This window comes from Gavia stellata, chromosome 12 (genome assembly GCF_030936135.1).
Source record: "Gavia stellata isolate bGavSte3 chromosome 12, bGavSte3.hap2, whole genome shotgun sequence".
Classification (NCBI taxonomy): domain Eukaryota; kingdom Metazoa; phylum Chordata; class Aves; order Gaviiformes; family Gaviidae; genus Gavia; species Gavia stellata.
Genome location: NC_082605.1, coordinates 14,810,863 through 14,825,290, shown reverse-complemented (window position 1 = coordinate 14,825,290; position 14,428 = coordinate 14,810,863). Strand labels below are relative to the sequence as shown.

Here is a 14,428-nt window from a genome sequence, read left to right as displayed (position 1 = left end):
TGATTAAAACTATAGTCAACTATCAGCTGGTAATGCTCCAAATTGTTTGGCATTTCTGGAGACAAACAAGTGGCTATAACTTTGCCTGCCTCTGAGCTGCTCAAGAGAGCCCAGAACAGACTGTCACGACACTGAATCACAAAGAAATCCTGGCACCTTTCAAGAAAAGACTGGCTGAACGGGAGGGGGAACAAAAGCTATCGAACCCAATCCCAGAGGGATGGAGGAAGTGCATCTTCCCACAGTTCCTGGGCCATATGCACAAATATGGATATATAGATATATAGATAATAAAGTTATAAAATTTGATCAAAATAAACCCAGTAAATGTACAGCTTGAAAAAGAGCAATATCACAGTGCATCAATCAATGTCATGAGAAAGTCCCATGTTCTCCCCCTGCACGAGAGCGCAGCCTGCCATGTTCAGAAGGGCGCCCGCAGAAAGCAAGCTCTCTGACCTGCTCGGCTCGCCACAGGCGAGAGTCACCGTCCTGCGTTCCCCGAAAGGGTTTTGTATTTCTGCAGTCAGTTCTGCATAGCAGTGGTAGACGGGCAGAAACAGCGCGAGAGCAGGCTGCTCCGTCTGCAGGTTAGTCAACACATCGTCACCAGGCACCAGAGATCCAGAGTCACTCTTAAACTTCTCCACGCTCTGCTGCCAGGCTCATATTTACTTACTTACAAAAAGAAGTGACAAAGTGAAGAAACTCAGGGAACACTGTGAGAGTGGGACAAGGGCTGAATTCGGATCACAGGGGACAGGTTGACCCTAAGAATCTTCTGTGCTCTCCTCCTCACTTCATCGTCGGAAGAAGAGTTGCCCACCTTGATGGCCCGGAATTTCAGCAGGTTCAAAGTGCTCTGAGCACGTCGAGATTTATTTCGGACAGGAATAGTATTTGCTTTCTTCCTCTGCGGTGCTTCTCTTGCCTCCGCAGCTCTTCTCCTCTTCTGCCCAATGCTCTCCTGGTAAGTGCTACTGTCCTTCCACTCTGTTTTTCCCACCAGAGGTTCCTTATCTTTAATTTTCAAGGTCTTGGACTGCGGTGCTGTGGTGCAGCCCTGGGATGAGCTGCCTGTGACTCTCCCGTTGAGGACTCCCGAGGCTTTGCAAGCATTGCTCTCCTGCAGCACTCCACCCTTTGGTCCCTTCAGATTTAAAGCGAGGGTGGCAGAATCCGGTGCTTTCTTCATCAAACGCTTGTACCCCTTACCTTCTGTTACTTTAGTGGTCTTGCCTGAAGAAAACTGCCTTGGCAGACTTGAAGCCTTCAGGAGTTTAAGGTCTGAGGGCGAGATCCCAAGACGCCCTCGTGTGTACTTGGACTCCAAACAGGACGTGGTAGTTTTCAGCGGCACCAGAGCTTCCAGAACCACTGACAGTCTCATGGCTGGATACACGTCAGGATACATGCTCGCAGGGAAGCCCACTGCAGCGGCCTTGGACGTGCCAGATCTTGTCTGCTTCAAGGAGCTCAAGAGGAGATTTGTGGAATCCCCTTTAGAGATGGGCTGAGTGGAGACTTTTGAAGAGTTCAGCGAAACGCTGGTGGGTGAAGCAGCCACCTTTGGTATGGCTGTGGTGTTTCGAGACGGACTCTTAGCAGACTCGGCGGCAGTGTTGGCGCAGTTGTGCGGGGTGCTCTCTTTCGTTTGGCTAGGCGTGTCTGCCGTGCACGAGCTGTACCCGTACACATCCTTACTCCTCAGAATTGTGGGCTGGTAGCCCTCCTCCTTCAGGCCCTGAATGAAGGCCACCAGCTGGGTCTCTGTGCCCGAAAGGTCCTTCGACATCGGGTTGAAGACTCGGAGGGCTTCCTCCAGCACTTTCTGTCCCGCAGAGGAAATTCTTGACCAGGAATGGACAGCTTTTTCTTCCACATTGCTCACTGCAATATTCATGGCATTAGGCAAGCGGGCACTTCAAAAAAGGTCCAAATTACTGGAAAAACAACCCTTGACACCTCAAAAGGAAAGAGAAGATGGTTAGCTTATAGCAACTGAAATCATCTTGCATTTTTAACCGGGGATGTGAAACCATTAAGACTAAGACCAGGCGTGGCTACTCACAAACATTGGGTCAGATTCCCGGCATAACCCAAGTTAGAAGCATCATCAAGAAAATTCCGTCACTTATTTCTCTCTGAAGTAAAACTGAAACACCTCTCACAGAAATATCCTCAAATCTAAACAAAGATTTCAGGCAATCCCCAACCAACCCATCCCAGGATGAAGGGTTCCAATTTCTCAGTGAAGTCTGCAGCTCGCTTCCAGTTTGAGTTCGACACGCCTCAGCTTTGGGTAATCAGATGTCATTTTCCCTTGGTAAAGCAGCCCTTCATTGAACCCTCTCCCTGCGCACGATCGAGTCATCTCAACACTAAGCAGCCTGAGCACCTCAAATCTATCCCAGGTTCACGTTCAATTTTCCAGCTTCCTAACTGATTCTATTCAAAAAATGAGGCATCACCCTCCCGAAGACCTGACAGCAGAGATGGTGGCTCTTTCAGTTGTGCTTCATTGATGCCGAACGCTGTGGCAAGGCAACACTGCTCCTTGCTGTTCCCTTGTTTGAACAACGGTCTGCAACTTGCTGTCACAGCAAACTAGTGTTGATCTGAGGGCACTCGCTGCCAAGTGAGGAGGAAGCAGGAAATTCAAGCAGGGCGGCATGAAGGAAATGCACACCACTGGGGCCAAGTGTACAATGGCCTGAGGGAAAACACTCAGATCGTGCTCAGGGCACTACACAGCTGTCTGCCCGGGACAAAAGCACTAATTATTGCTTTAAATGAGAAAATAGGCACTGAAGAGCAGTCCAGGCAGGACTCTGTGATGCACCCGGGAGAACTCCAATCCTCTCACCCTGAGCTGGTGGCCTCGCCAGCTCTGCAGCTGGACGCTGCGCTGAGAAGTTACAAAATCTTTAGCTTCATTGATATTTCTCAAAATAATGAGGATTCAATGAAAAATCCTTTTCAGGTAAATGTGGAAGGTGTGGGAGACACTATCGGAGAGGGCAGTGCGCAGGCAAGAAAGCTGTGATGGAAAAGTTAGCACCTGAACAGACAGAGCAAGGAACTACTTGTGTCCAACGCTCCTCCCAGAACTCCCACTTCACCAACCTGGAGCCTGGGAGTGCCAGCCCCAGACCAGCGCCCGTGCTGCTGCTGGCTGCTCAAGCAGGGAAGAGACGCTCAAGCAGGGAAGCGACACAGCCAAAAGCAGCTGCAGAAGGGGAAGCACAGGTCAGCGGGGGGTGGTAAGAGTTGCCACATGACAGACTAATCTCAGTCAAGTGTTCTGCAGACGTCACGGCAGAAAAGGGATTTGGAGGAGGATAATGCAGTTGCTCTGCAACACGCGGGGGATCTCCGACGGAGGAGGGGAGGCAGGCAGGGAAGTGCTCCGACAGAACCGCAGCTGGCATCATTGGCCAGTGGTGAGATTTGCCACCTCCAAAGTGAAGAAGCAGTAACAGGCACAGCGAAGCCAGCAAGGATGTAAAGCTTAATCCTGAGCTGGTAGAGAAGGAAAAAGCAATGGAGAAGCACGACTAACAACATGCTCTCAACAGGCTACAAAATGGATCATCTTCAGGCTGCAGCAAGCCTGGGAAGAGCCGGGGCACCTTAAGGGATATTCTGATGTTGAACGGAGAGGCTGTGACATCTCATCAGGGACAAGACATCTCAACATCGATCCGCCCAGTCTTGTTTTGTGCAGTGCAAGTTGTAGTAGAAGCGAAAGCTGGCCACAAGCAGGCACACCCCCAGACAGTCCGTCCACCCAACAGCAAGTTCTCTCATTTGAAATGCTACTGGGGGACATGCCCTAGCTAAAGTGCCACAGGGCCACAGGCCCACAGCACTCCTGGCACGGATGCAAAGTGCCGGCAGGACCCTCACGCAACGCTCGAGCGATGCCAGGCCCGGCTGTCTGGGAGCGGAGTTTGAGGAAAGGGCTCTGCAGTGCTTCTCCGGGTGCACTGGAGGGGCAAGCAGGCTGCTGGCAGGGCCAAGACGCAGGGCTGGGGCAGCCTGGGGAGATGGAGGCAGGCATGAGGACCCAAGGAGGGCTCGGTGGGGGCCACTGGCGCGGGCCACCGGCGCGGGCAGCCCCGTAGCTCAGCCTCTCCTCCTGGCCCACCGCTCGGTGGAAGAGATGCCCCTTCCCGAGCGCCCGTCCCTCGCTCCCCTCGCACATTCCTCCCCAGGCTCGGCCCCGCGCGGCCCGGTAAGGAGGGGCCGGCGGGAGCCCTGGCCGGGCGCCCTCGGACCGCCGCCCGGAGGGGCCCCGGGACGGGGAGAGACGCCCGGGGCCGGTGCCCTCTCTACGGGGCTGCGGGGAGGTGATTGGTGCAGACAGCGGGTGCGGCCCCCGAGGTCGGCCCGCGCCGGCTCCCGGGCCCGGGGGAACGGGGGCCGGGGCGGGGCCCTCAGCGCCACGGCTCCGCCTCCAGCGCCCGGAGGCCGCCCCGCCGGGCGGCTCGGCAGCGCCCCCGCCCGGGAGCGCGGGGCCCAGACACCGCCGGCCCCAACCTACCGGCCGCCGCCAGACCCGCACCCGCCGCTGCGCCGCGACCGCCGCTCCAACATGGCCGCCCGCGGAGCGCCGGAAGCACCGCCCATTTCCGCTTCCGGTCCCCTTCCGCGGAGCGGGGCCACGCCCACCCGCACGGAGCGGCTTCGGCCACGCCCCCACCCGCGGCGCCCCGGCCTCGCCCCCGCCCTTCGCCCCCGCCGCCTTCGCGGTGTCCACGGCAGCGGCGCTCGGGGCGCCGGGGGTGGGCGGTGCCCCCGCGGCGCAGCACCGGGCCGGCAGGGGGCGCCTGCCGGCGGAAGCGGGGCGGGCGGAAGCGGCGCCGTTTCCAGGTAACGGCGGCGCGGCCGGGGCCGGTTCCGGTGGCGGGGCCGGTTCCGGGGCGATGAGCGGCGGGGCCGGGCGGCGGCGGCTGGTGCTGCACGTGGACCTGAACAACACGGTGGTGGCGGCGGACGCGGTGTCGGGGCAGGGCCCGCGGGCGGCGCTCAACGCCTTCCTCAGCACCGTCACCTGGGGCCGCGCCGGGGCCGCCGGTGAGCGCCGGGGCCTGCGGGGGCCGGGGCCTGCGGGGGCCGGGCGGGAGGCGGCGGCGGCGGCTGAGCACCCTCCTCTCTTGCAGGCGAGTGGCAGTGGGCGAGCGACCGCCCCTCCCTGGGCCCCCCCTGCCCCGGCGCCCTCAGCTACTACAGCTGCCACGGCCGGGACCCCGCCTTCACCGAAGCGGGCCCGGGCCGGTGCTTCGGCGGCCTCCACGCCCGCCACCTGCAGCTGCTGGAGTGGCCGGGCCGGCCGCACGACGTCTTCTCGGTCCAGGGGGAGCCGAGCAAGCGCTACCACCTGATCCTGCCCGCCTTCTTCCGCCTCCTGGACACCCTGCACCGGGAAGGGAGGGCGTTCGCCGTCGTCTTCAGGACCTTCGGCACAGACCTGCCCCGCGCCCTCCGGGCCGTCAGCTGCGCCCTGGCCGGGCAGCACCCCCAGTTCCCCACACTGCGGGATGTGGCAGTGAGTGGCATCCCGAGGGCCTGGCGTGCTGGAGAAGGGCAGCTGGATGGCCTGCACAGAGCTCCCTGCCTCAGGCTGCCCCCGAACCACTTGGCCATCCCTCTTTTAAAAAAGCTGTGGCTTGCGTGGAGAGGAAACACAGCCAGCTTCTTGGAAAGAAGCAGTTAGCCGGGGAGAGCACGTGTGCGTGCAGATCCTGGGTGGGAAGGGTCTCCTCTCAGGGTATCCCGGGTTGAATGGAACATCCCTTCTCCCGGAGCGGGGCCGCCACAGCAGAGCAGGACTCCCTGGCTCAGAGCTGATGGCAGCCGTGCTCTCCCCCCGGCAGCGCACTGGGCGGGAATGCTGGGAACGAGCTTCAGAAGCCACTTCAGTTGTTCCTCGAAGCGTTGATGGGGAACAGAGATTGAAACAGAGGCAGCATGCAGCTAGGAGGTCATTCCTTTCCATCCCCAGGGGGGGGATGATTTTTGGTTGGGGTGGTTCCATGCCTCTTATTGTCTTCTCCCCAGTGCCATCCTCCCACGTTGTGGTAGTGGGGACTCTCCACCCTGCTGTTTGTTGCCTCTGCCAACGCACTAAACAACCTGTCTGCTTTGGAAACCTTTCCTCTCCTGCTTTCTGTGGTCCTGCAGCTCCCTGTGGACCTCACCCCCGGCCAGATACGCTGCAGCAAGCGAGAGGTGGTTCTGACAAGGGGAGCAGAGCGGCTGGCCACCCGGGAAGATGGAAGAAAGCTTTACGACTATTTCAGTTCCTTTGAGGGAATTGGAGGCTTCCAAGACCACTTTGACTGGTGAGAAGCAGGGCACTGAGGAAGTAGATTGGGCATTTTCTCCTCTCCCATGATTCTCTGAGCTTCCCCTCGTCTGGGATATCTCCTAGTTCTAAGGTCTTTGTTACTTACGTGCTCCCCATTTTGTCTATGGGCAGCCTAACGGGGCTTTCACATCTTTCCTCAGGTCTCCATCCCCTGGTGTACCTCCTGTTTCTCTCCAAACACCCCCTGATTTGTCACTTCGCTGCAAAATGCTTCTCTTTCAAGAGTGGCTGCAGGAGGCAGAGAGACAGGGCGGTCTCCGTAGCACTTCCCTGGCTCACAGGGTTGCCCTGAGGCCACAGTGCAGCCTTGCCTGCCTTTACCTGAGAGCTGTTGTGCTCTCACTCCCCTGACTGCTCCTTGTCCTGCTTGCTGTTTCAGGTGGGCCAGAAATCAGTTCTCTTCCCAGGGTGGGAAGCCGCTGTGGATTGACCCCCACGATCCCGGCATTCACCACATCTTCATTGACGACAACATCCGGCTGGATGACGCGGACACCATTGTTCATCCCCAGGTAAGTGGCTGAAGGACCCTCAGGTGGCAGCTGCCTCCGCCGGGGAGGAGGGTGTCCCCAGGCATGTTTTGTCCCCTTTGCATGAGCGTGAGCCTGCAAAGGGGGATCAAGGCGCAGTCCCAGCGTCACTGCACCCTGCGCGACTGGCATCGGTCGCAGCGATGCTCAGTGCTGCCCACAGGGAGGGTGAGATCGGCCATCAGCAGAGAATGGCAGGTGCTGGCTGGCTGCGCTCGCTGCCAAGCGCCTCTGCTCCGCTGGGTGACTCAGCCCTGCTCCTGGTGGCAGCAGCGGCAGGCCAGCCAGCCTCAGCGCGCGGCCATGCTTCGTCTGTGGCACTGTGTGGAAAGGGCAGTGTTTGTGTTGGAGAGCGCTTGGAAAAGGGAACATTTATGCAGACAGAAATGTGCCCAGCAGTTGGACAGCTGTTGATGCTCAAACAAGAGCCACAGCTCCACAGGCGAGCCTGAACCCCCGTCCGTTTCCATCCGGGAGGAGGCAGTGTCGGGGCGGGGGGGGAAATCTGCGGCAGCCAGTGAATGGTCCACAGCATTTGCTGGACAGCTGGGGAGTGGCAAGGGATGGGATGCTTGTCAGATATTCCCTTCCATACAAGCTCTCTCAGCTATTAGCTGGTGGCAGGAGTTGTCGCTGCATGGACCAGACCTCTTGGGAATAGGCTTCAGTCTGTGCCATGCCTGACTCAGGTGAATTAATGCGGACAGCTCTGTTGAGAGCCCGAGCCCCCTGCGTGCAGCAGCTGCTGCCTGCGTGTCTGCAGCAGCTGGAGCATGGCTCGTGTGGCACCCACTCACTGCATGGCAGCCTCAGGCTGTTTCCCTGATCAAGGAGTTCCTCCTTTTGCCACCTGTAGCCGCCACGGCTGGCAGTTGGGCTGCTCAGCTTGTCTCGGGCCCGCCCCAGGGCTCCCCCCACACCAGATCAGACAGGTAGGATCAAGTTATGGTGGCGGCAGACCTCACTGAGGTCTGGGCAGCAGCTGAGCATCTCACCAGCAGGGATCATCCGTGCTGCCAGGACTTTGCTGTCCTGCAGCCAGGATCGGTAGGTTGGACGCCAGCTTCCCCTCCTTTTGCATCACCAGCTCTGCAGGGCTGTCCATGTGTCAGTGATGGTGACAGAGTGGTGCTGGGAGGGAAACACATTGCCAGGTGGGCTTAGGCAGAGCCATGGTTAAGATCAAAAGGTGAAGTCCTTGTTCCCTCCTGCGCGACAGACTGTGGCAGCCAAAGGAAGAGCTGTTGGCAGAGGTTTTCCTGGGGTCGTCTGCTCCACAGAGCTGTTTTCTTCCAGCTGCGTGGTGTGGCCTGTTCCTTAGGGGAGCCCCAGCCACATGCGTGACGAGCTGATTCGGAGCCAAAGGCGTTTCTGGGAGGGAGGGGAAATCTGGAGAAACTTCACCTTCTACTGCTGGAGTGGAGATGGGAGCCCCTGCCCTCTGCCACTGACCCACAGCCAGCGTGAAGGTGCCTGGCCAAGGAGGAGGGCAGGGTGCACCACAGGGTGCATGCACTGCTGCCAGACTCTGCGCTCGGGCCAGGCACGGCCCTGGCATTGCTGCCCGCGGAGGGTGCGAGTGCTTCTCACGCTGCTCATTCCCTGCAGGTGTTTTCGGAGCCGGGCAGCCGCAGCCCCAGGTGCGCTCCCACCTCAGAGCTGTACGACGTTTGCCTGGTGCAGACCAACCTGCTGGAGGCCATTGCCGACGAGGACTATTTCCTGCGCTGCGTGAGGAGGTGCGAGGAGAACTATGACCACTACCTGGCCTGCGCAGAGAAGGACACCCCGAGCCAGGAGTGGGATGGACAGTGATGCCACCTCGCAGGGCCGAGGGGCTCTGGACTGGGACACCCCCTGCATCCTGCTGTGCGCAGGCAAAGTCCCGGGCTGGGTTTCTGCTCTGAGCTGTCCCCTCCCTCAAGCTGTGTGACAGGCCCGCTTGCTCCTGCCAGGAACCTCCATGCCCGAGCACGAGGGTCCTGGGAGCTTGTGTGACGGGATCCCTGGAGGAAATGGCTTTCCTTTCCTCATTAGCGCTGTGGGGAGCTGCCCGCCTGGCTGGCAGAGCAGGGGCAACACAAGCAGCCACACTAGTGTTCACACCTCCCTTTCTGCTCCGCAAGAGCAGGTGCTGGGGTAAGCACAGTGTTACTGGTGGCACACCCGAGTGCCGTTTGTGCCGTGGTGGTCTCCCCGGCAGAGCTAGCGATGCTGTGTCAGTTCTGCCTCTTTTTAAAGCAAACCTTTCCAGCTTGTTTCTGGTGTGAGTTTCCTGCCTGCCCTTGGCTCTGCCCGTGCTAGTGGGTGGAAAGCGCATTTCCTGGTGCGTTCAGTCACAGGGCTCGGCCAAGTGGGGACGAAGGTGATGGTAATGGGTTTGGACACATGGGCACCTTCCTGACGCTGCTGAGACACCCTGGGGTGGTCGTGCTCAGAGCGGAGCCAAGCTCACGCTCTGTCCCTGGCAGCCCCGCAGTGGTGACAGGCAGGGGCTTCTCTTCAGGGCAGGACGGTGGCTTCTCAGCTCTGTGAGCCCGGTGCTGGGGCGGCTCCGGCACCGGCAGCCTGTGGCTGGGCAGCGCAGAGCCAGGGGCTCCACCGCCGGCTGCCGCCGAGGGGGCTCTCCGGCCCCTTTCCCTGTGGCGGGGGGAACGGGGCAGGGGCACGGCGGGCCGGCAGCGGCACCGGGGGCCCCGGGAGGGCCGGGCGGAGGGGAGCGGGGCCCGGCCCGGCGGGGGGGCCGGGGCGGGCGCGGCGCCGCCCCCACCAGCAGCGGGCGGGCCCGGCGCGGGCGGCGGCGCGGAGCGGCGGGGAGAGCAGCGGAGCGGCGGAGAGGTGAGCGCGGCCGCGGTCCCTGCCCCGCTCCCGGCGGCGGCAGCGGGGCTGCGCGGGGAGCCGCGGAGCGGCGGTCCGGGGGCTGCGGGCTGCGGACGGGAGCCCGGGGAGCGCCGGTGGGTGCAGGTTGTGCAGCGGGAGCCGCGGAGAGCAGCGGTCCGGTGGTTGCGGGCTGAGCGCCGAGAGCAGGAGCCTCGGGGGTTCTGGACTGTGCACCGGGAGCCCCGGGAAGCAGATCCTCGGGGGGTACGGGCCGTGCGCTGGGAGCCCCGGTGGGTGCGCGTTGTGAGCTGAGAGCCCCGGGGGGTGGGAGCCCCGGTGGGTGCTGGCTGTGCACCGGGATCATCAGGGTGCAGGAGCCCCGGTGGGTGCAGGCAGAGAGCCCTGCAGAGTGGGAGTCCGAGTGGGTGCGGGCTGTGCACCGGGGACCTCAGGGAGCGGAAGCCCGGGGTATGGGAACCTCGGGGAGTGGGAGCCCCGGTGGGTGCAGGCAGGGAGCCCCAGGGTGCAGGAGCCCCGGGGGGTGCAGGCAGGGAGCCCCAGGGTGCAGGAGCCCCGGTGGGTGCAGGCAGGGAGCCCCAGGGTGCAGGAGCCCCGGTGGGTGCAGGCAGGGAGCCTCAGGGTGCAGGAGCCCCGGGGGGTGCAGGCAGGGAGCCTGGGGAGCAGGAGTCCCAGTGGGTGTGGGCTGTGCATTGAGGGCCCCAGGGAGTGGGAGCCCCGGGTACGGGAGCCCCAGTGGGTGCAGGTGAGGAGCCCTGGGGAGCGGGGGGCTGTTGCACCGCCAAGGGGAATTGGCTCGCTGGAGCCAGGGGGAGTGGTGGGTGCCCGGGCACTGACTCTGGTGCTCTCCCCACAGGAGGTGGTGGGCAGAGCCAGGCCAGTGCCGAGCCAGGCCGGATGGGCAACACGGCAGGGCCAGAGCCTGGGGACCCCCGGGGCGGCTGAGCTGGCCCATGGCGGCAGGCGCAGGCGCCTTCACATGGGCCGCCTTCCCCACCATGCCCACGCGGCGTGTGTACTGCAGCGCCGCGCACCGCGACGGGCAGCTCTTTGTGCTGGGCGGCTGCGGGGGCGGCGGGCAAGCCCTGGGCACCGCCGAGGTGCTCGACCTCCCGGCCCAGCGCTGGACCACACTCCCACCACTGCCCACGCCGCGGGCCGGCGCCGCTGCCCTCGCCCTGGGCAAGCAGATCCTGGTGGTGGGTGGCGTGGATGCAGTGCAGAGCCCCCTTGCCTCCGTCGAGGTCTACCATGTGGATGAGGGCAAGTGGGAGAAGAAGGCGGCCCTGGCACAGCCCTCCATGGGCATCTCAGCCGTGCAGAGAGGTGAGGGATGGGGATGGGGGTTGGCTGCGGGTACCTTTACCATCCGGAGAAGTGGGAATGCAGGGGCCAGGGATGCTCAGCTGGGATTTGAAACCCACTTTCACCCAGCAGCTGAACTTGCCACTTAACAGCAGGATCATGCTCCTGCCCCAGCAGCCCTGTTGCAGCCCAGGGCTGGGTGGTGCGGAGCCTCTCGGGCATGGGAGCCTTTCCTGGCTGCCTGGCCGGGAGCCGTGCCAGGATGGCCAAGCGCCCTGCTCCAGTCTGGTGTGGCGTGCCATGCGCCAAGCACATTGTGATTCCTGCTGAAACTTTGCTGAGCAGCCTCTGAGCTTTAGCACAGCGCAACAGCCCACATGCCAGGAACCTGGGTTGGTCCCCATATGTAGTGCCCATGTCTGCTCCTTGGCTGGGGACACTGTGGCATGGCCCCGGGCTGCAGCGGGGTGAGCAGGGCAGAGGGGCCAGCAGGTCAGTGGTGGGAGCGGGCAGGGGTGCCGGCTGCGCCGGGAGTGGGAGCAGGATTTGGCAGCATGGCTGTGTTGCCATGGTGTCTCCAGGGAGATGGTACTGCCGAGAATAATTAGAGCCAATGGCCTCGTGCTCTGCTCTGTGCCTGATGGATGGAGTGGAGAGGGGGGTGAGAGGGTCCCAGCAGGGTCAGGGCACTGCCGGGCTCAGGCCTGGCTGCGCTCACCGTCCCCTGGCCACCCTGGAGCGATGGCTGATTGTAGGGCTCAGCAGAGCCCACGCTGCCTGCCCTGGAGGGCATAGGGGACTCTCAGCCCCACAGTACTGCCCATGGCCCTCGCAACCTCACCGCTGCCTCTTCTGCAGACGGGGCTGTCTACGCACTGGGTGGAATGGGTGCGGACACCTCTCCCCAGGCACTGGTCCGTGTCTACGAGCCGGCGAAGGACCACTGGCAGTCCCTGCCCTCCATGCCCACCCCCTGCTACGGGGCCTCTGCCTTCCTGCAGGGCAACAAGATCTTCGTCCTGGGTAGGTGCCACTGGGGCAAGCCGAGCATCCCCCCGTGCCCCTGCCCTCTTCCTCTGCTGCCTTCCCAGACCGGGGCGTGATCTGGTGCACCCCAGGGTGGCTCCGTGCTGCCCTCCCACCCCAGCATTGTAGCCGGCAGGCCCCATCCCGCTTGCTGAGCCCACCAGTGGTGCCAGCTTGGGGTGCTGGCAGCCGCAGCGTCTGGTCTGTGCACAGGGGGCCGGCAGGGCAAGCTGCCTGTCACCGCCTTTGAGGCCTTCGACCTGGAGACAAGGAGCTGGACGCGCTACCCCAGCGTGCCCAGCCGCCGCGCCTTTGCTGCCTGCGCCATGGCCGACGGCGTTGTCTTCAGCCTGGGGGGCCTGCAGCAGCCAGGGCCCCACAACTTCTATTCCCGTCCCCACTTCGTCAACACCGTGGAGATGTTTGACCCTGCGCAGGGTGAGCTTCATGTCCCTGGGTGGGGTGGGAGCATCCCCTGTGGGTCCAGGATGCCTCCCTGGGTCTTGGTGAGGCGTGTCCACCCCCGAGGGGCACGGTTCATCCGGGCTCTGAGCATCAGCCCGTTGCTCCCATGGTTTCTCCTGCCCTGTGCTCCCTGGCCCTGGGGAGCCGTTAGCCTGGGGGTGTCCTGGCCTCGGTGTGCGGAGAGGAGCCCCGGCAGGTGATGCTCACACCCTTTCACCCCCAGGTGCGTGGAGCAAGCCGAGCCGTGCCATCCGCATGAGGGAGAAGAGGGCCGACTTCGTGGCTGGCTGCCTGGGAGGAAGAGTGGTGGCCGTGGGTGGACTCGGTAATGCCGGGGGGTGGCGTGTGACCATGTTCCCATCCCCATCCTTTGTGGCACATCAGTGACTTGCATGGCAGGGGGGAGGTCGGCTGTGCAAAACCACAGGGGTACTGCAACACCGTCTGCAGCCGCGTCGCTCCTGCACCCCCAGGTGCTGGGAGGACCCTACTGCCCCGCCCCACAGGCTCCCCACACTGAGCCACTTGCCCCTTTTACCCCCCGGCCAGGCTTTCCCCAGCTCATGTGCAGCGTACTGGGCTCACACAGCCCATGATGGCTCAGCCCCACCGTGCAGGGCTGCAGCACTGCATCCCTTTCCCGAGAGAGCTGGGGAAAGGTTAGTGCTGTCACTCAGCAGCAGGGATGCAGCGGGGAGGGCTGCCCGGGGAGCCCAGTGCTGGCCACAGCACCCCCAGCCCTGCAGCAAGGGCTAACAGACCCCGCCGAGCTCACGCAGGGCGAGCCGGGCCTCCTGCCACAGGGCAGGAGAGGGTGATGGGGAAGGCGAGCAGTGCTGGCTGGATCCCTGTGGCGTGGCATTGCTTCTGAGCCCTGCCGTGGCTGGAGCTGCCCTTATCCCCTGGTGATTGCTGCGGGGTGCCGGCACGGGGGCAGAGCCAGCAGTGCGGCATCAGTGCCAGCAGCCCTCCCTGTGGGGATGCCACTAATCCTCTTGTGCCCCTGCTAATTGCCTCTGGGATCACAGAGCCCCTGCAGCCCAGTGCTTGGGGACCTGCAGCCGCTGGGGGCTCTGGATGGGGCATCAAAGGCATGTGAAGGGGAAAAGGCAGAGCCTGGGGTGTAGGGAGGGCTGCGGGGAGGTTGATGCTGTCCCGTCTCTCGCAGGGAACCAGTCCTGCCCGCTGGACTCAGTGGAAGGGTTCAGCCTCTCGCGGAAGAAGTGGGAGCCACTGCCCCCCATGCCCACCGGCCGCTGCTCCTGCTCCAGCTGCCCAGCACCCAGCCTGCTCTTCGTCATCGGTGGAGTGGCCCAGGGCCCCAGCGGCGCCGTCGAGGCTCTGTGCCTGCGCGAGGTGCCCTGAGTGGGGCCCCAGGGGACCAGCCCCAGCGGAGCACCAAGTGCCTGAAGACGGGGACAGGGTGTATACATGCCCATGCGTGCGGGTGATCCAGCTCCGGGGAGCCGCCATCCTGTGACGCCGGGCGCCGGAGCAGCTGTGGTTTCTCGCCGTGCTTCAGAAACCCCTCTCGGCTCCTACACCACTGCGGCAATGGAGACCAGGGCAAAATCCTGCCTGGTGGGAGGGCCACAGCCGGCAGCAGCAGCAGTGGGAGCGGCGGTGGCAGGACTGTCGCTGGCTGCGCTCCCCTGTCCGGCCCCATCCATGCCGCGGCACATCCGTGCCGTGTGTGTAGCAGTGAGTGCTGTGTCGTCGTAGACCCAGTCAATGTCTCATGTAGCACAGAGGTGCCCCGTAGCTCAGTGCCTAGGAGGTGGCGTAGCACCTCAAATAAATGAAACACGTGGAATTTTATCCCGCTGGAGTCATGTGGTCCCTGGTTATCCTGCTCCGGGCAGGGACATGCTGCAACCTGTTGGGAAAAACC

The 14,428-nt window shown here is 62.7% G+C and overlaps 3 protein-coding genes across 3 annotated transcripts; 2 read left to right on the top strand and 1 right to left on the bottom strand.

Annotated features, from left to right (window-relative positions):
• Positions 1–227: 227 nt before the first annotated feature.
• CCDC71 (coiled-coil domain containing 71) lies at positions 228–1,938 on the bottom strand. The gene has a single exon (XM_009808882.2). The coding sequence runs from the start codon at positions 1,901–1,903 to the stop codon at positions 710–712; it is 1,194 nt and encodes a 397-aa protein (XP_009807184.2). The 5' UTR covers positions 1,904–1,938; the 3' UTR covers positions 228–709.
• Positions 1,939–4,928: 2,990 nt separating this feature from the next.
• Positions 4,929–9,148, top strand: LOC132317949 (uncharacterized). Its single transcript, XM_059823484.1, has 5 exons — positions 4,929–5,079; positions 5,166–5,551; positions 6,187–6,347; positions 6,753–6,885; positions 8,512–9,148. Exons 1-5 carry the CDS (start codon positions 4,929–4,931, stop codon positions 8,716–8,718), a joined length of 1,038 nt encoding a protein of 345 aa, XP_059679467.1. The 3' UTR covers positions 8,719–9,148.
• Positions 9,149–10,694: 1,546 nt separating this feature from the next.
• KLHDC8B (kelch domain containing 8B) lies at positions 10,695–13,902 on the top strand. The gene is made up of 5 exons (XM_059823356.1): positions 10,695–11,067; positions 11,905–12,069; positions 12,286–12,510; positions 12,761–12,862; positions 13,706–13,902. The coding sequence occupies exons 1-5, from the start codon at positions 10,695–10,697 to the stop codon at positions 13,900–13,902; spliced, it is 1,062 nt and encodes a 353-aa protein (XP_059679339.1).
• The last annotated feature ends 526 nt before the right edge of the window (positions 13,903–14,428 follow it).

Bases quoted from the DNA above. Each gene is read 5' to 3' on its own strand.
- KLHDC8B (XM_059823356.1), top strand. From the start codon at position 10,695: ATGGCGGCAGGCGCAGGCGCCTTCACATGGGCCGCCTTCCCCACCATG. The intron at 12,070-12,285 runs GTAGGTGCCACT...GTCTGTGCACAG, and splicing joins CAACAAGATCTTCGTCCTGG to GGGGCCGGCAGGGCAAGCTG. The intron at 12,863-13,705 runs GTAATGCCGGGG...CGTCTCTCGCAG, and splicing joins GGTGGCCGTGGGTGGACTCG to GGAACCAGTCCTGCCCGCTG.
- LOC132317949 (XM_059823484.1), top strand. From the start codon at position 4,929: ATGAGCGGCGGGGCCGGGCGGCGGCGGCTGGTGCTGCACGTGGACCTG. The intron at 6,348-6,752 runs GTGAGAAGCAGG...TTGCTGTTTCAG, and splicing joins TTCCAAGACCACTTTGACTG to GTGGGCCAGAAATCAGTTCT. The intron at 6,886-8,511 runs GTAAGTGGCTGA...CATTCCCTGCAG, and splicing joins ACACCATTGTTCATCCCCAG to GTGTTTTCGGAGCCGGGCAG.
- CCDC71 (XM_009808882.2), bottom strand. From the start codon at position 1,903: ATGAATATTGCAGTGAGCAATGTGGAAGAAAAAGCTGTCCATTCCTGG.